This window comes from Phyllostomus hastatus, unplaced genomic scaffold (assembly GCF_019186645.2).
Source record: "Phyllostomus hastatus isolate PE091 unplaced genomic scaffold, TTU_PhHast_1.1 phas_scaffold_39, whole genome shotgun sequence".
In the NCBI taxonomy this organism is placed as follows: Eukaryota; Metazoa; Chordata; class Mammalia; order Chiroptera; family Phyllostomidae; genus Phyllostomus; species Phyllostomus hastatus.
Window position 1 is genome coordinate 27,460,429 of NW_025334028.1, and position 20,769 is coordinate 27,481,197.

At 34.5% G+C, this 20,769-nt stretch overlaps 1 protein-coding gene across 3 annotated transcripts in view; it reads right to left on the reverse strand.

Moving 5' to 3' along the window:
• Positions 1 to 2,164: 2,164 nt before the first annotated feature.
• INTS12 (integrator complex subunit 12) overlaps positions 2,165 to 20,769 on the reverse strand; it is a 28,102-nt gene continuing 9,497 nt past the window's right edge. For all 3 annotated transcript variants that reach the window (XM_045820260.1, XM_045820259.1, XM_045820261.1), the window contains 6 exons: positions 19,260 to 19,424; positions 15,382 to 15,534; positions 11,123 to 11,310; positions 9,106 to 9,265; positions 5,952 to 6,098; positions 2,165 to 2,854 (listed from right to left, as the gene is read on the reverse strand). In XM_045820260.1, coding sequence (XP_045676216.1) covers positions 2,270 to 2,854; positions 5,952 to 6,098; positions 9,106 to 9,265; positions 11,123 to 11,310; positions 15,382 to 15,534; positions 19,260 to 19,415 — 1,389 coding nt within the window. In that variant the 5' untranslated portion in view covers positions 19,416 to 19,424 and the 3' untranslated portion in view covers positions 2,165 to 2,269. The remainder of the gene's footprint in view (positions 2,855 to 5,951; positions 6,099 to 9,105; positions 9,266 to 11,122; positions 11,311 to 15,381; positions 15,535 to 19,259; positions 19,425 to 20,769) is intronic.

Genomic DNA, 20,769 nt, shown 5'->3' on the forward strand with positions numbered 1-20,769 from the left:
TTAGTCCAAACTGCCCCTGAACTGTAAACAAATAATTACATAAAATCTTTTGACTCTAAAGGGAATTTGAGACTGATGCCAAACTGATGATTAATCAACAGCAATCTGTCAAAACAAAAACATCTGCAGGCAGATTTTACACATGTAAATAGATATTTATTGCACTTTGTAAGTACCTCAATCTTGATTTCTACTTTACCATGAATAGTTTAGTTCCATAATTTCACAGGTAGGTTTAAAGTAATCTTTCCTTATAAAAAGGCCAAGCTTAATTTAAAAAACTTTATCTCCATGTACATCATTCATCAGTATATTTTAGAATAATGATGTAATAAAAATGTAGGGACAGGGGAAAGGATTTTAGAGGCTGCAGAGTGAAGATTTAGTGGCACACACACAAAAAGAGGGAGATCTTACCTTTTGCAACAGTGTGGATGGACCTGGAGATTATTATGCGAAGTGAAATAAGCCAGCCGGAGAAAGACAAATACAAATACGATCTCACTTACACGTGGATGAACAAAATAAACTGACGAACAAAACAGAAACAGAGGCATGATTACACAGAACAGACTGATGGATGTCAGTGGAGAGGGTGCTTGGGAGACTGGCTGAAAGAATGTAAAGGGATTAAGCAAAAAAACCTCTATATCACATAGACACAGACAATAGTGTGGTGACAGCCAGATGGAAAGGCAGGTGGGGGAAGCTGGAGTTGGGCAAAGGTGGAGGGAATGGGACCAAAAGAGACTTGACTTGGGTGACGAGTCATAATGCAGTGTGCAGATAATGTTTTATTGAGTTGTGTGCTTGAAACCCATACCCCCAATAAATTCAGTAAATAAACAAATGAATAGTAAAGGTTAAAAAAAAAAGACTTAGTGGCATGCATCAGAGTTTGAAGGAATGTGGGAAATTTTTGGACTTTCAGTTCACAGTCTAGTGAATATGGGAATTTGTTAGACTTCCTGTTTTGGATGAAATGAGATATTCATGAATTATAAGATGGCTACTGCATTTTACTGTAACAAATGGTTTCTATGATCCAGAAAGCCTCATGTCTTTTTTCAGAATCTATAGATAAAACAATGTTAGGCAAATAAGGCAAGCTAACAATGTACATGTGCATACTTCAAAACAATACTTTTATACAGGAGCTACTTTTATGCAAAGTTAATTAAAATTAGATGAAATGCTGTAACATTTGGGGGCAGCAAAAATAAAACAGCCTTATTTTTCATGGTATAGGAAGAAGCTATCAGGATATAAACAAGTAGATGTTATCCATCCACAGACTCTTGAATGGGTGTTTTTCTCAAGAATTTTCAGGAATGTTGTAATCAGGATAGATCAGAATTCAAAATTTATTACATATACCGGTATACTATGTTCATACACTGGCAATGTAAGGAGATGTGGGCATGTGAGAAAAGCACTGCATTAAAAGGACATGGTAGCCCTGACTGGTGTAGCTCAGTTGGCTGGGTGATGTCCCTCAAAATGAAAGGTCACCAGTTTGATTCCTGGTCAGGGTACATGCCTGGGTTGTGGTTCCAGTCCCGTAGGGGCATGCATGAGAGGCAACAGATAGATGCTTCTCTCATATTGATGTTTTTTCCCCCTCTTTGTCGCACCCTTCCCCCCTCTCTAAAAATAAAAAAATAAAGTCTGGAAAATAACAGGGCATGGTAGATCACAATCTACTGAATGACCTCATATAAGGTAGATAAAAAGGTAAAGATATAATATAGAGTAACAAGAATCAATTATGATAAGTTCATTTTGAAAAAAGAGAGATGACATATTGGGGGGCAGTCAATTGAGATGAGGCTGGAGACTGACAATGATTATGAGGAATACTGGGGGGAACAGAAAACTTCACCGTGGGCCATCCCTGCCGCCTTGGAAGGAGCCTTACTCAGCAGAATCAATTCTCGGGGCTTTGTTAGAGGATGCACAAACTACTGGGGTTTTTTTGGTTTTAATTCACATATGCTACCAGTCTTCTGGGACTCTGGAAGTCTCATCAAGAATTAGCCATCATAATTACTGTTTTCCAATACTATGGAAATTGTTAAAACGAAACTGTTGAACAGATTTGAAATAAAGATGTCCAAGTCTTTCTAAACAAAATTTAGCATTTTGAGGTAAGAAATAAGAGACATTTCATTATGAAGATTTTTATTAAATTATAGTATATTACAATTTATGTCCTATAATAAGATTTTAATCTTTAGGGTAATGTGACATTAAAACCTACTCAACCACATTACTTCTTGAGTTTCTTTTGGGCAGCTTTCTTCTTGACCATCTGTAATCGCTTCATGGCATTGAGCTGTGATTCTTGTGAAGTTGGACCTTTAAGGGACGCTGAGGAAGAGCTGCTCGATTCTGAGGCGGTTTTGCCCGTGGTGCTTCCACTAGGCCCGGACGCCCCACTGTTCCCATTTCCACTCAGTTGGCTGCTGCTTCCTGGGACTAAACTACTTGGACTAGGGAGACCTACCTTGCTAACATTGTCACAACTGACTGAGCGACTAAGGCCAGTTTTGCCCAAAGTTAGAGGTGGAGGTGGTTTCAACGGTACAGTGGGTGAGGTGTTGTTACTGGCACCTAATTTGGAACCTATTCCACCTTTGGATGATGTTGCCAGACCAGTCAAACCCACAGGCTTCTGGTTCGCTGATGAGGTAGCAGGTTTCCCACTATTGTTTTGGGTTGTTGAACTCAATTTTGTTGTGGATGGACCAGCAGAAGTAGTTTTGGCAGCAAAAGCTGCCCATGCAGTCAGTCCACTAGTCGCTGAAGAGGAAACACTGGTACTGGAAGAATTTCCTGAAATAACCGGGGATGTCTAAAAAATTAAAAAGAAGATACATATTACATTAAAGCCAAATATAATTAACATCTAAAATAATATTCTGAAATATGTAACAAGTTTAATTGCTGGACTTTTTATACAAATGTAATGACTTGGGAAATTTAAATCACAACACCAAAATTAAGTTCTTATAAAACTGATCTGAAAAAAAAAAAAACCCAACAAAACTTATCCATAAATATAACCAAAGACACTGAAATTGAGAACAGGCTGACAGTGACCAGAGGGGAGAGGGGAGGGAATTTCAGGGGAAGGGGGGAAGGGTTTGAAGGAACAAGTGTAAAGGACACATGGACAATAACGAGGGGGGGGTGGAAATGGGAGGGAGGTGGGGACTGCTGGGGGTAAAGGGCGGAAAACTGTACTTGAACAACAATTAAAATTAAAAACAAACAAACAAAATAATCTTATCCACAGCTAATGGGATCTACCATTTCCAAAGCAGAAATTTGGGAATGCCATATTCTTGTTCCACTGATACATTTCCTTTTTGAGAATTGCTTTTAGATTCAGTTTTAAGCCATATCAGAAAATCAGATTTAATGCTATAACTTGTTTTCACCCAAAAAGGTATTATCTAGCTCAGTAAAACATCTAATTCTTTAGACTTTGTTCCAAACGACATGGATAATTTCCAAAGCAGAATTCACTCTTGCAAATAGTTACTGTACTGTAAAATCCATACAGATATGCAATGTGAACTACTTGGAATTGTACAGCTTCAGTGATACATTAAAAAGGTCTCATGACTTTATTTTCACTATTTGTCCATGTTTCCAATGAAACCATCACATACAGTATCCCTGCTTCTGTCTAAAGGATTTTTATCAACAGCTTTATAAGCTGTACAATGACATTTTGGGAAGGTCTGACTCACTCCTAAATGTATTTTGTAAAGGTTAACACTTCAATTTCTCTAATTAACTTCCTTGGCCAGTCAAAAGCTAACAGAGATAACAATGTCACTGTGTAAGTAACATGGCTCTTACACAAGTACAGTAATTTTTCACCTTCACATTTGGGCTGTTTAAATTAATCTTGATCTGAACTTCTCACTGGTCCTTTTTCTACCTTCATATTCTTAAGAAGATTCACAAAAGTGTTAAATTTACACATAGGTAAAAAATAAAGCATTACAAATAGTATCTTTGAAATATGATAGTTATAATGTTTAAAGTATATCCAGTTTCCATAAAGTAGCCTTCAGTACATTCTGCATATAAACATGTTTAACCAATGTGAAAGTAATCAAAATAGAATGCTCTGAGATTTTTACTTTTTAAGAGGAGGAATCTAGATTTTTGTTCACATGTTCGGAAAGTGATAGGTTTTTTTGTTTTTTTTTTTACAATAACATCATAAATAACTACTTATAAGTTTATCCAGAGAAGATAAACCACATAAGTTATAAATTCCTACAGAAATGAATACACGTAATGAGAAAATGTCAAGGAAGCAAAAGGACACAGGTGCAGTAAACTTTTAATGATCAGTCTGAAAGATCTAATTTTTTTCTTTTCTTTTTGTTAAACATAAAACCGTCTGCCGTATGGCTAAATCATCTTTCAACAGACTTCACAAAAGAAAAGGTCTCATGACTTTATTTTCACTATTTGTCCAAAAGAAAACCCATCTGAAGTAATTAAAAAGACCAAAACTTACCAAGTACAAATGAGAAAGCAGGTTCTGTGTGTATGGCATTTTATTTTAATGGCTTGCTGTTACCAGTATTGTTTTTCAAACAAACGGCAGATGGCTTACAATACTATGAGGTCACTGGTGCAAAATAATACAAACAATGGATACCAAGTAATTCCTTACTACTTCAATGGATAAATTTCTCAACTGTTTTTTAAATATAAATATTTTCTTGTCCATTATCCTAGTTAGAATGCCATTTACTCTTTATATGAGAACAATTTTTTGTACAGTAAAAATGGATCTGCTTTTATCATAAACACACCAAATCCGCGTAAACTGAGCAAACAGGACAGCCAAGGCCTTAATTGCTCTGCCATAAAATGATGTCATATTGGGTTGCCTAAAAATAAACTTTACTAGTAACAGGTTTGTATAATAATCTACCTAAAAGTGACTTAGCTATAGAATACAGCAACTCTAATTATTTTCAATAAATTATTCTTCTATTCCAATTCACCATGTTTCTATGTTACAAATCTAATAAATATCAATTGGAAATCAACTTTTCCTAGTAAATTAAATCTTAAAAATGATCAACAAATAAAATAATTAGTATCTTTCTCAGAGTACTTCACATTTATATTCTTTATCATTGCCCCAAAGTTCTTGATTTTTGTTACTTATAATCAGTGAGAATTATATAGTCAACTTCAGAATTTTCTGGGGTCATCCTTTGAAAATTTGGTGCTGATGTTTTTTTCTTTCATCTTTGGTACTCTGCTTAAAATTAGAATGTGTAACTCAGGAAAAACATTCATTTCTGTTGTAAAGTTAGGCTACAAAAATATTTTCTTCCATGACAAAATGCCAAGATACTAAAAATAATATAGTGTGAATTCAAGGATGCAAACCTGTGAACGAGAAAAGTGCTACTCTCATTAAATAATCTGGCCCCTAAGTATAAAGGTAGGTATCACAAAAGCTCACAATGGTCAAAGAAAAAAAATAAGACAAAACAAGAAAACTTCAATAGTCAATGAGTAGGGAGAAAAGAGCTGTGGGGTCAACTAGTACAAGTAATATGAGGAGCAAAATTGTTGGCACTGAAGGCAGAGGTATTTAGAATTTAAATCAAATTCCTGACAGAGGTACATGTCTGACTACATAGAAATGGTACAGAATATCAACTTGCAATGCTCATGGACAGTTCCTAATTGTGATAAAAGCAGAAATAACACAGAGATTAAATAATTGTATAAATGCTCTTTTTCTACCTGTTAATAGTAATGCAATCTTATTTTCCAACGTATGGCCAATTAGTATATAAAGTTCCTCATTAATTTTTTTTCAAGTTAGTACTCTTTAGTCAACTAAATTAAAATAAAAATGAAATCTTAGATAATCTTAAATAAAAATAAATGTACTATACCTTGACTTCTGTTCTCTTAAATGCTAGAAAAGTTGTCTCTTGTTTGAGTTTAGTTTCTGGCTTCTTAACCAATGGGTCTTTGACGGCAGGAGCTACAGAAACAACTGTGGGGGCTGGTTTCTGTGGTGGCTTCTGAGTTTTTTGAGCCTGTAAAAATCAGTTAAGATTAAATTAGCTACATAATCTTATTTGAATGCACAAAAAGATAATAAAAAATCTACACATTACTCCTCATTTAGTTGAAATATAGTTGAACTTTAAAAAAATATTGTGATCACACTAAAAGTATAGACTTAGAGGAATTATTTTTATCACCAATATTTTTATACATTTTATTAGTTTCTGAACAGTAAAGATAATAAAATCTGTAGAAATCATGCAGATTAGGATGGATTAAACACCAATTTTAACAAGACAAAACCAATTGTTTTTTTTTAAAAAAAGGAAAATCACAAACTATTTGTAACTGTAATGAAGTACATTTTTTTATTATGGTTGGGCAAAGACTTACTAGTTTTCTTCCTGGGGTTCAGGCATAAGTCTCTGAGTAACTGAGAGTAAGTTAAAAGGTAGTTTAGATCAATTACATGGGTTTAAATACAGACTGGGAGAAAAAATTTATTAGTGATAAATGATGAAGCTTTTTGAGGTATTTCCACACTCTAGAACTAGGTACACTGAATTCTTAGAGAAAGTTCACAAATACAGATTTCTATGTTGTCAAAGAAGAATTTGTATTCATTGTTCCTTTACAAGTATAAGGTCATACAGGGAATTTATTAATAGTTTGTTCCCATTTCTGGAGGTTTGAATATAGACTGTTTTATTCTTGTTTGGACCTTCTTGTGGAATCTTCTTTTACTATGGTTTACTGTATTAGTTATAATTTTGGTCCTTAGCATCTCAATTCATTCTCATTTTTATATTACATACTTTCTACATGAAAGTGTACCTACTTTTAAACATCACCTATAAGGTAACATTCAGATCAAGAACACTATTAAGAACGCTGAAATATTATCTGTGATAAAACATCTCTTACCAGCAGAAAAGGAAGGCAATCTTACTCTCCATTGCAAAACCACGTTATGAAACTGTAGCCCTCAGAATAAATCAGAAATACAGGTTCTATAACCATGGCTTCCCATTTACACTTCTCTCCACCCACATCTACTATTCCAGTGGTTAGACTCTGAAGACCGACCTAACATGCATGCTTTAGCAGACGAAGATTCATCACCATTGAAACCCAGAAAGGACCCCCGCCTAAGAGAGCATGTTTAGATCTTCTGCTTTCTCTATTTTACCCAGCCATCTTAGAAGCTGAGGAAGAAATACCCAGAAGTCTTTGCCTTTTGTTAGTAATACTAGTTGAGGGCATTAGGATATTTATTATCACTGACTCAGTGTTGCTCCACAAAGGCACTATAATTTTTCATTGGGTGACTGCCTCACACACTCAAGAATGAATGTCATTCTCCACTCGGGGCAACAACTGCCAGTAAAGCAGCAAGCACAAGCACCACATATTTCTAAATGCTGCTGAGGAGGGGTGTGTTACTACCTTAGATTGAGAACCACTTCAGTAAGTCGTGTGAGTCTCTTACCCAGTGCTGAGGCAAAACCCATTTCGTGGTAGAGAGAAAATTATAGAACCAAAGAATGACCTTTGCCCCTGACACACACTATTACAACATTCTTGTCTAGGATTTTCTGTAATAATGTGTACTACAGAACCTGCCCTAGTTGGAGAAATTACTGCAAGGAGAAAGAGGATATAAGTAGAGGCAACTGGGGCGGGGGGAAACTGAATGGAAAAGAAAACATCTTTCATTTTAGAGGTGTTAAAGTAACTGAAGGATACCTGATCAGCTGCCAAAATTTACTCCAGAAAGAGTAAGAACGATAAACATAGATTTGGTGTAAAATAAATAATAAAAAAATGGGGGGGGGGGGAGTTAGAAGACCATGCTTACTTTATTAAGAGACATCAAAATAAAATATAAAACTTTAAGGATATATAAAGAAAGACCAATACAGTCACCAATTAGTTATTCTGACTATTACCAATTCTTAGGGACTACATCTGTCAGTGCCCTGGAAGGCACTGTATTGCATACCCATAATCATTTTGCTTGAGGTCCTGAGGGTTATTTTAAACAAGGAACTAAACAAAACTCAGGCTGAGCAGAAATACCTGTACCTTGTCACAGAAATGTCCTACTACAAAGAAAAGTATTCCTATTACTAAAAATTTACTACTTTTCATAGGAATAAGTAAAACCATTTCTTATTTTTGATTTAACTGATTAAAAAGTAAAATAGGCGTCTTGATTTTTCACTCTTAACTAGGTACTTCTGACTTTAAAAAGATATATTTGGTCAGAAAAATTTATGTAGAAATTCATTTAATTAACAGACATGAAAACTCTGATTAAGCATCCCTAATCTAAGGCAGAAGATAAGGGATGGGGGAATTAAATAAGTCACCAAAGTAAATAACAACTTGATTTCTTTAAAAGAAAAATGATAAAACTCATTTATCTACTTTTTAAATGACTGAAAGTTAGAAAACTATCCAATATAACAAATGAAATCATGTTTCAGGCTGATATTAAAGGCAGTTATGTTAGTGAGCTGTACACAAAGCAAGCACATTGGGAGAGCAGGGTGAGTGGTCCCTCCAAGACAATAAGAAGGAAAGAGTAATAGAGAAATGCAGATACAAAGACAGAGATGCACATACAAACACTGCCCTTGTACACAACTGTAAGTTTGGTGGTTTGAGCTCACTCAGGAACAGACATTTTCAATATTTTCCTACCAGACTCATCAAAAATTGGGACTTTGTTTCTCAAGATTTCCCACAGCATATTATAGTATTTTTATATGTTTAGAAACACACTGAAATACTAGTAAAAATATTAATATTTTATGGGCCTTCAATCTGTTTATCGATATTAGAATGAGGTAAAAGCTGAACAGAGAAGAATGCATATTATACTGTCTGGTCTTTAAGCACAGATACATAAATCAAATATATATACTATGTACACAAACAGTTAGACAATCAACTTATATGATTTACTTTTTCAATACTACAATAGTTCAAATTTTTATTTTGAAAAGGCATGTCAACAAAAATCATTCCTACCATTCTTTTCATTTGTCTGGTACATCGGGCACAATACCACACAAGGCGAGGGTCATTCACCTCCTTGTCTGTCACTTGGGGCTTATGGCAATCTTGGTGGTAGAGATTATGGCACTCTTGACATTCTACTAATTGATTACCAGATGCCACTGTCATTTGCCTAAGAAAACAAAACAGTAAACATTGCACTTACTTGAATGAATGCAACAATTTAAATCCATTTTAGGGTTGTTCTGGGAAAGTTTGATATATTAAAGATGATTAAAAACTCCAGAGAACAGAAGAGCAAAATAAAAAACCCCAAGATGTAGGCTATACAAAGACTTTATTTCTTATAAAAGTTATGCTCAACCACTAGTAAATATATAAGGTGCCTCAGCAATAAAATTTGGCAATATTCTCCTTGTCTTTCTCTTGCAATATTTTTATTTCTCCCAGAAGGTAAGTGACTTTGGCTAGTCCTCTAACAGTCTCATAACACTTTCTTTGAACCTCTATTAAATTCCTTTATATTTGTTACCTACATGTTGATCTATTCTCCCCATTAATATATGAGTTGTCTAAAGGTGAAACCTGGACATAACATAAGGTGCCTAGCACATGACTGTACAAAGGGTGTTCAATACATGTTTTATCAATTGAATAGAAAGCAGCAAAATGTGTACTGAAAAAAGTATAAATTCCAATAGCACGAAAGCAATCATCACAACCTTAGACTATCATAGGTAAGTTTTCTGATGGAAGGTTATAGTACTAGTTCTCTCCCCATTATTACTTTAGCATTTATTTCTTTATTTGAAAATAATAACCTTCATGGCAGATAAAGATTGAAGTAAATATATGTGAAAACAATGAAGCTCTAAAAACTGATCCCATTCAGAAGTACATATAACATGGTTAGGTCTAAAGTTCATAAAAGTTGCCATGACCAGTATCGCTCAGTTGGTTGGGTGATGTCCCACAAAACAAACAGTTGTTGGTTCGATTCCCGGTCAGGGCACATGCCTGGGTTGCGGGTTTGGTCCCCAAGCAGGGTGCATACGAGAGGCAACTGATCGATGATTTTCTTTTACCTCCTTCTCTTTCTCCCTCTCTTCCCTTCTATCTAAAAATAAATAAAATCTTTAAAAAAAAATTCCAATATCACTTAAAAAATAAAAAATAAAGGGCACAAAACTTTACAGTTTTTTACTCAGCCCCAATATTGTAGAATTTAATTGAAGAAAACCATAACAAAGATGGCAATCTTTTCTGTTGTGCTAGGCAGTGAAAGCCATTAACAATTAGAAATATACCCCATGGCATGAAAAAAGCTTAAAATCTAATCATTCTGATTTTTTAAAAAAACTTAAGTAGATTTATTGGGGTAAACTTGGTTGATTACATTATATAAGTTTCAGGTATACAACCCAGAAATCCTTCCGTCTACGAGAAAAATCTGAAAACACTTATCCTTATAGATACAGGTACTGCTGTATATAAGCATAATTTACATATGTTTTTATATCTATATATCAATGTTTTAAAACACCACTCAGAGTAACCTACATGACCTATTAATTTCATTCCATTATCCTTAGGAAAAGATTTAATGATGCTTTAAGAAGTCATACACAGCAGTTTACTTTATAAGTACGACCCATCATTCTGGAGATGGAAAAAGCAACACAGACTTCCTAGAAAAGAATGACGGAAGTAACTTGGGTCTGCTGAAGAGACTCTTCCTCACTGAAGAATAAAGCAATGATTGCTTTCTCTCCACAACCCAAGAATGCAGAAAATATTACTACAACATAACAGATGAAAGAAGCCACAGTCAGGAAAATAAAATGTTGAACAATTTTCAAGAAGTTAAATTGCTGTGTGGGCAGTTCATAGGGAACAATATACTTATCTCCTACCTACCTACGAATAATAAAAACAACATAAAAAACACTCAATAATTGCTCTCACTTTTTTTTTGTTTAGTTTGCTCTTTAGAAAGAAACAAAAGAATCCATGGCAAGGTACAACTTACCTACAAACAACACAGGCCAATCCCATCTCCATGGCAAAATCATCAGCACTGGTCTCCTCAAAACTGGAAAGGTCAGCCATAGCTAAATCCTTGCTGGTCTGCACAGTAATGGGAGAGGACCGTGTTTCTGTTTTCTCCAATCTAGGTTTCTTTGGAATATCAACTCCTTCAGTGGTATCTGACTTCATCTATAAAAAGCACCCAATCAGAAAGTAACATGTTATAATAAACTTGAAATAACTAAGAGATAAGAAGACAAGGTGCAATGACCAAGTCCACTTGACAGATATTTTTACAAAGTTAGGGGCAGACATACACACTAAAGATATGTACATTTATAACACATTCATAATCGGTATGTTAAAAGAAACCAGCAACGTTTTCCAAATAAATAAATCAGAACAGTTTAGCACATATCTGTGTTTCTCTTTGTACTCCTTTAGCCATTAAAGAATTCTGGAAGTTTGGCCTGGTTGGTATAGCTCAGTGGATTGAGCACAGGCCTGCAAACCAAAGTGTTGCCAGTTCGATTCCTAGTCAGGGCAAATGCCTAGGCTGCAGGCCAGGTCCCCAGTAGGGGACGCATGAGGGGCAACCACACATTGATGTTTCTCTTTCTCCTTCTCCTTCCCTTCCCTTCTCTCTAAAAATAAACATATAAAGTCTTAAAAAAAAAGATTTCTGGAAGTTCAATGAATTTACTTATACGGACCTTTTTCCCCCCTGTGATATGTTTTCAATTGAAAAGTCATAGCATTAATAAGGCTATTTTTATTGGCTACTTTTACCTTAAGTATTTGAAGTTATGAACTACTAAACATGAAGCAAATGAAATATAAAAATAATATGATCCTATAAATAGATGCAGAAAAAAGTATCTGACAAAATGCAGCACCCACTTATGATAAAAATTCTCAGCAAAGTGGAAATAGAGAGAACATATTTCAACATAATAAAAGCCGTATGTGGCAAACCCACAGTTAATATCACAGTCAATGGGGAAAAACTAAAAGCATTTTCCTTAAGATCAGGAACAAGACAGGATGTCCACTTTCACCACTGTTATCAAACTTAGCATTGAAAGTCCCAGCCACAGCAATCAGTCAAGAAAAAAAAAAAGGGCATCCAAAAGAAAGAAGTAAAACTGTCATTATTTGCAGATGACGTGATAATATATATAGAGAATCCCAAATCTTCCACCAAAAAAAACACAAGAACTGATGAATAAATTCAGTGAAGTAGCAGTATACAAAATAAATATCCAGAAATTGGTTGCATTTTTATACACCAATAATGAATTATCAGAAAGGGAAACTAAGAAAGCAATCCCATTCACTATTGCATTAAAAAAAAAACCCCACAAAAACAAACAAACAAACAAAAAACAAGGAATAAATTTAACCAAGGATTTAAAGACATGTACTCAAAGAATTCTAAGACACTGCAGAAAGAAACTGAATATACAAATAAATGGAATCAAATACCGTATACTCATGGATGGCAAGAGTGAACATTGCTAAAATGCCCATACTACCCAAAGCCATCTATAGATTGAACTCAACTCATATCAAAACATCAATGGTATATTTCACAGAACTAGAATAATCCAAAAATTTACATGAAATCCAAAAAGACCCCAAGTAGCCTCAGCAATCTTGAGAAAGAAGAAGGAAGATATAGTCACACTATCTGATGTCAAACTACACTACAAGGCCATAGTAATCAAAACAGCATGGTACTGCAATAAAAATAGACATAGGTAAATGAAACAGAATAGGGAACCCAGCAATAAACCCATGCCTATGTGATCAATTAACATTTGACAAAGGAAGCAAGAATATACAATGAGGTAAAGACAGTCTATTCAATAAATGGTGTAGGGAAAACTAGACAGATACATGCAAAAAATTACACTAGACGACCTTCTTACAGCTTACAGGATAAACTCAAAATGGATTTTTCTAATATATCTCCTTGGGTAAGGGAAACAGAAGAAAAATAAACAAATAGGATTACATCAAACTAAAAAGATTTTTGCACAGCAAAGGAAATCATTAATGAAATAAAGACAACTCACTGAATAGGACAATATATTTGCCTGATGGGACATCTGATAAGGGATAAAATGGGCAAAGAACCTGAATGGACACTTTTACAAAGAGGACACAGAGATGGCCAAAGATACGTGAAAAGGTGGTCAATGTCAGTAATCATCAAAGTAATGCAAACTGAAACCACAATGAGGTATTACCTCACACCAGTCAGAATGCCTATCATCAGTAAATCAAAAAACAACAAGTGCTGGCAAGGATGTGGAGAAAAGGGAACCCTCATGTGCACTGTGGTGGGACTGCAGATTAGTGCAGCCACTGTGGAAAACATTATGGAAGTTTCCCCCTACAATAAAAATGGAACTGCCCCATGACCCAGCAACTCCACTTATGGGTATATATCTGAAGAAATCCAAACCATTAATTCAAAGAATATATGCATCCCTATGTTCACTGCAGTGTTATTTACAATAGTCAAGGTATAAAAACAACCCAACTGCTCATCAATAGATGAGTGGATAAAAAATTATGGTACATATATACAATGGAATATTACTCAGCCATAAAAATGGTATACCATTTGCAATAGCATGGATGGTCCCAGAGGGTAGTATGCTAAGTGAAATAAATCAGTCACAAATACCGTATGATTTCACTTATATGTGGAACCCAAAGAACAATATGTGGAATCTAACAAACAAAACAAAGACTCATAAATATAGAGAACAGATTATGGTTGCCACAGGGAGAGGGGTTAGTGGCTGAGTGAAAAAGGAGTAGGGATTGAGAAGTATACATTGGTAGTTAGAAAAAGCCAGGGGGATGTGAAATAGAGCACAGGAAATACAGTCAATAATATTGTAATAACTATGTATGGTGCCAGGTGGGTACTGGAAATATTAGGGGGTACACTTCGTAAAGTATATGGCTGTCTAACCACTATGATAAACAACTGAAAGTAATATAATACTGAGTGTAAACTATAATTGAAAAAAATAAAAAATACAAATGAAATAAATATATTGAAAAGAAGTAAATACATGATCTACAAATTTATATATTACCATATTTAGTCCAAAGGAAATTCTGTCTCCTGTCTTTAAGATATAAATGTTATAGATATACCTGTTAGACTGGCAAAAATTAAATAGTCTGGAATTTGGAATTCTTATACTTTATTGGTGAGAGTATAAATTTGGTATTGTACCTCCACTCTGGATAGCAATTTGCCTAGTAAAATTGAAGATGTACCTGTCCTATTGCATCTTTTATAGAGGGATACAGCCTACTGAAGCTATCACCATTTGTGCAGAGATAAGTACAGAACAGCTTATTGAAACTTCTCTACAATAGAGAATGAGGAAAAATAAGCTAATTGCTCATTAGTTGAGGAATCGATAAACTGGTTTATTTATGAACTGGATATTATACGGTAGCTGAAATGTTCAGATCTACATGTATCAACATAGGAAAATTTCACACACACACATATACATACATATGATATAGAATTTATATAAATTTAAAAGCACAGAAAATAATATAATATAGTTTATGAATAGCCAAAATATTTAGAAAAAGTATAAAAACATATGGGACTCATAACCCCACCTTAAGGGCAGGGGTTATTAAAAATTTTTTTTAACATATTCACTACTAAGTGCTAATATCTTAAAAATTGATGATGTGCAAAAATCATTTGAAATAGACAATCCAAGAATTATTTGCAGTCCTGTTAAGGTACATGCCATTTTGTAACAAATTTCACATTTAGTCATTTATACTTTAGTCTTTATCCTCCCTTCCTTCCCTCCTTCCCTCCTTCCTTCCTTCCCTCCTTCTCTCCTTCCCTCCTTCCCTCCTTCCTTCCTTCCTTCCTTATTCCTTTATTCTTTTCTACCTTTTCTTGTCAGGTGTTCCATCTAGAACATTTGAGTCATGGATTCAAGTTTATACCTGAAATTAGTACATGTCCTAGGGCCCAAGTATTTGCTGACAATGACTTCAGTAAACGGTTAAAAATATTTATACATTTTTCTCATTTTTCAAAAAAAATTCAACATCTATAATTATCAATATATATTTACTGAATGATTATTATGTACTTTTTACCACTATTATATAAAAGAAGTTAGCACAAAATATTGTTTCTTGCCTATGATGGACTAATTTGCTTTGTGTTTTTACTAGATTAAAACAAAATCTTACCTTATCAGCAGGTCTCTTTTCAGCTTCCTTCTTTACCTTTTCAGTTGTGAGAGCCTTGCCATTATTATTGCCAGAAGGAAGACTGGATGATGTTTTGGGCTCTTGCTTAATGGAAATAGTTTTTGTGCTTGCAATTTTGGGTGGCTCCACATCCTAAAAGTAGAAATAAAAGGATAACTATAGCCTTGGCTGGTGTAGCTCAGTGTATTGAGCACAGGCCTAAAAACCAAAGGGTTGCCAGTTCGATTCCCAGTCAGGACACATGCCTGGGTTGCAGGCCAGGTCCCCATTAAGGGGTGTGCAAGTGGAAACCACACATTTGATGTTTTTCTCCCTCTCTTTCTCCTTCCCTTCCCCTTGCTCTAAAAATAAATAAATAAAATATTAAAAAAAACAAATGTTACCTGTAATTAAATATTTAGGCTAACATATATCATAAAGAAATATATCATATATCTAAAGAATTTTCAGTTGAAAATTAAGACATCATGTTGTGACTCATGTTCTTTCCTTTAAACAGCTTTATGGAGAAAAAAACTGACATATGAAACTGTACCTATTTAAAGCATAAAATTTGATAAATCATACCTGTGAAACCATCACTGTAACCAATAGCATCATCCTCCAAAGTTTCCTTGTGGCCCTTTGTAATCACTCCTAGAGGTATACATGCTAGAGAAACTTTGTGCTTCCATGCTCAGGCAACCACTGGTGTGCTTTATGTAACTATGGATTAGTTTGTATTTCCTAGAAATTTATATAAATGAAATCATACAGCATGTGCTCTTTTTTTTGTCTTCTTTCATGTGGCATATTTAGAGATTCATTCATTTTGTTGAGCATATCAACAATTCGTACCTTATACTGCTGAAGAGTAGTGCACTGAGTGGCTATACCACAATTCATTTATCCATTTATCTATTGATGGGCATTTGGGTTGTATGAAATTTGGCGCTATTATAAATAAGTTGTTATGAATGTCCACGTGCAAGATTTTGTAGGAATATACTTTCACTTCCCTAGAGTAAGTGTCTTGGAGTAGAATGGCTGAATCATATGGTATGTATAGGTTTTTAACTTTTTAAGAAACTGTCAAGCCATGTTCCACAATGGGATACCATTTTACATTTCCACCAGGAGTACCTGAGAGCCCCAGGTCCTTCACATCCTCACCAACACTGGTAGGTATGTCTAATCTTTTCAATTTTAGGCATTCTAATAGGTATGTACTAGTATATTATTGTGAATTTAATTTAAATTTCCCTAATGACTAATGATATTGAGCATTTTAAGTGTTTATTTATACCATACATATATCTTGCTTGGTAAAGTGTTTAAATTTTTGGCCCATTTTAAAAAATGGGGTTGTTGTTTTATTATTGAGTTTAAAAGTTTATAGATTCTTGACCCAAGTCTTTTATCAGATTCATGATTTGCAAATATTTTCTCCCAAGTCTGTGGCTTGTCTTTCATTGTGTTTTAAACTTCTAATCCTTATTCTTACCTTATAGTTTTGCTTATATATATATACTTAGCATCATTACTAATAGTATAAAAAGATTATGTATACAGTGGCTCCTTATAATTGTCACCTCCTTCCCCCAAAGGAGGGTATTTCCCTGCTATCTTCTGTATTATTACAGAAGAGGAAGAAATGAGAAATAGGATTTAGACTCATTGGTAGCATGGCTTGCTTTACTCTTGGGCTGTCTAGACTGGGGGTTGGAGAGCAAAAGCCTGTAGGATAAATCTGGCCTCTGCCTGTTTTTATAAATAGAGTTATATTAGAGCACAGCATCACCCACTCATGCATGTATTATCTACGGCTGCCTTCATGCAACCATGGCAGAATTAGATAGTTGTGACAAAAACCAACTGGCCCACAAAACCTAAAATATTTACTATTTGACACTTTTCAGAAAGTTTAGTGATGACTCATGTAGACTTTTAAAAAAGTCTTTTTATGCAGATTGTTAATAACAATTATTTATTAAAATTGTTAATAACGAACAATTATTTATTAATATGATGATCTGCATTATTAACATTATTAAAATGTTAATAATTCAGATTAAACCTAAAAGTATATTGCGTCTGCAACATAAGAAATTGAAGACACAGTCTTGCAGTATTTAAAAACTATTATCTAATTCAGCAAAGAAGATCCTCAGGTCATCAATGGATGAGTTAAGTTCTAACTTCATTATTTCACATTTGACTTACTCATTGATGTAAATGAAAATATTAGCCAATTTTTATGTTGGAACTACACTCAGAGAGCCAGCTGTTAGTGTTTATACGCAGACTACTTCCACCAGGTGATTCTTATGAATGCTGAAGTTCGAAAAACTCTGGTATAAATCTTTCTCACACAATTCCAGAGATAGAAATGTTCAGCCAAAGGCTAAAATTAAATGAACCTGTGCTTTTTATAATACTTCCCCACAACAAGTATTTTCTCTAGATGAGCAAGAGAACTTCCAGTTAGAAACCTAAGGGCAGCAGGCTTTTTAATAACAACAATTTTTTCCTGTACTTTAATAGATAAACTTCCTTTTGTTTTAGAATCTCAAAATACTGCGTCTTTAGTAATAATAGGTTTTTCCTATTTGGAAAATACCAATACTTAGAGCAGAACGACCTTGGCAATGTTTTGTAGAATGGTATTAACTTGGGGGGCTTGAACTCATTGAACCTACCAGAATGAGAATGGCAGAAAAATGAGGTCACAATAAAAAGTCTTGAAAGTACCAGAGCTAATGTTAAGAAACGGCTGTTTACTTGGGTCCTGAGCCTGACACTTGGCCCTGTCTTGAGTTTGAGACTCTGGCTTAGACTGGGTGGTCATTTAGTTTTTTCCTCCCCTTTTCAGTTTGGTGTCTAGGTTCACAGACCCAGATGACTTGGGAGTTTTAGGGCTAGAGGTTTACAAAGGTTTAAAGAATAGAAGGTATTCTAATACCTTCTGACAGGTATTCTAATACCTGTCATAGAAGGTATTAGAGAATATAATGTGAACTATCATTCACTAAGAGCCTATTGTGTACCTCACAGACACTACACTAAGTGACTTACATACTTTATCTCTTTTATTTTCACAACTTTGCAAGGTAGTTCTTATTATCCCCCGTTTACTAATAAAGAAAAGGAGGCTAATGAAATGAAGCTACTAGATACAATCATTTCCTTATTGTAAAATGAGGAAAATAATTAATACCTATCTCAAAGGGCAGTTATCACAATTAAAATTATACATATGTGCCACTCAGAAAAGTACCTGGGACAGACTAAATGTTCAGGATATGTTATCTACTACCACACAACTAGTAAGAGGGAAGCTGGGATTTAAAACAGATGTGCCTGGTTCCAAAATGTCTATCTTTTTTTGCATAAAAAGGTGCTTGGTCACTTTGTTATAATCAGGATTGGAGCTATCTATAATCTATGCCTTTTTTCTCCTTAAATTTTTCTACACATACTCAATTTCACTCCCCTGCAAAATCCCAGACCTTCTACTTCATGATTCTACCCCCCCAAAACACTAGAAGATAATTGCAAAGTACAGTTTCATTTAGCAGCTTAAAAAAAACCAAAGTATGATAATAAAGAATTTGAAATTAATATTTATCATAAAAGAGGTGGATTTTCATACACATAAAGTAGTAGAATAGCATATCCCTACACCCAGCTTTCTTTTCTACATAGTGTATAGTTCTCTAAAAGCTTGAAGGAAGAAAACAAAATTAAAGAATATAGTTCCTGCATGCCACAGGAAAGATTACTTTGACAGAGAGATGTTTTACGATTGTCTAAATGTTAACACTGTACTACCACAGAGCTTACAATACTCCCTCTAAGCTTTTTATTCACTTAGATACCTTTTGAGATGGACGGTAACTTGAATCAATGCCCCGAGCCAAAGATTCATCAAGTAATGCTTTTAGCTTTTCAGCAGAATCCTTACTCTTTGAATGTAAGAAGCCTAATGCTTTCAAAAAAATGGGATCAAGTTCCAAGTTCACAGCAGCAGCCATTACAAACACCTGAAAGAGAAAAAGAGGAAGATAATCTAGAGATTTTTCAATTATAAATCTATAATTTATTTTGTTTCAATTTAAAACATCCAAACGGTTATTACAGATAGAAGCAAATTTCCTTCTGAACACTGACTAGCATATCTAGTTTTTTCCCTTGAAGCAAGAATGTTACTTGTTTCCTGTGTATCCATATCCAGTTTTAAATTTAGATAAGCTCCTCCCTGCCACAAAGACCCTCCCTAACTCCATTTAAAAATACATACTTACACATATGCAAACATTCCCCCACCCCTGGGGAGAATAATTCTCATTTTTCAAAACATCAGCCACCACCATCTGCCACAACCCAAATTAAGAACCAGTGAAGAAAAAGGTATCTAAATTTGTGAAAATGGATACTAAGAAAAATGTTAAGGTATGATTTTCATTCATTTTTAAGACTTAGTAATACTTAGCCATAAGAGCCATTTTGTTAAAATACAATGTTGCTAATCAGTTTTCTAAAAAATTAAAGCATTACTTTTTAAATCCTTTTCTGGTGTTATTAAAATTTCTTACTTGGACTAAATAACTAGCCTTCCTTTAGCATACAATGTTACTGTCCTGTAAATGCAGGAACATCTTCCTGACTTGAGCTTGCCATTTGCAAGTTGATTTCATAAATTAGAGATGGCTTTTTTCCTATTCTTTGGTACTGTTAGTTAATAAAACACATAAATTTTTTTGGCATTCTAGACTAAAACAGCCCAAGATTTTATATATATATATATTAAAATAAAATATACACTTACAGTTCAGTATACATGAACCTGATGTATTCAGATCAAGTTTACTTTATATCAAAATGCCTTCTCAAACCTTATTTCCGTAACGGAGGAAAAAAAAAAGATTTAGTACAGGGGCAGGGTATCACAGGAGGGCAATGGTTAGTGGATGCACTAAGTGATGACCTATAAAAGGGCACTGCTGCAGCTTTTGCCTCAGCTCTTCCTGTCCTTATTTCTCATCTTCAGTCTTGCATGTCTCAAAACCATACTAATGATAATCTTATTGAATCACATTTAGATTGTGGTATCTCATGCCTTAACCTATTTTTTTTAAAGATTTTATATATTTATATCTAGAGAAAGGAGAAGGCAGGGAGAAAGAGAGGGAGAGAAACATCAATGTGTGGTTGCCTCTCGAGTGCCTCCTACTACGGACCTGGCCTACAACTCAGGCATGTGCTCTGACTGGGAATCCTAATGACAACCCTTTTGTTTGCAGGCCAGCACTCAATCCACTGAGCCACACCAGCCAGGGGGATTGCCTTAACCTATTTTTAAAAAGCAGGGATTCTAAGCGATGGTGT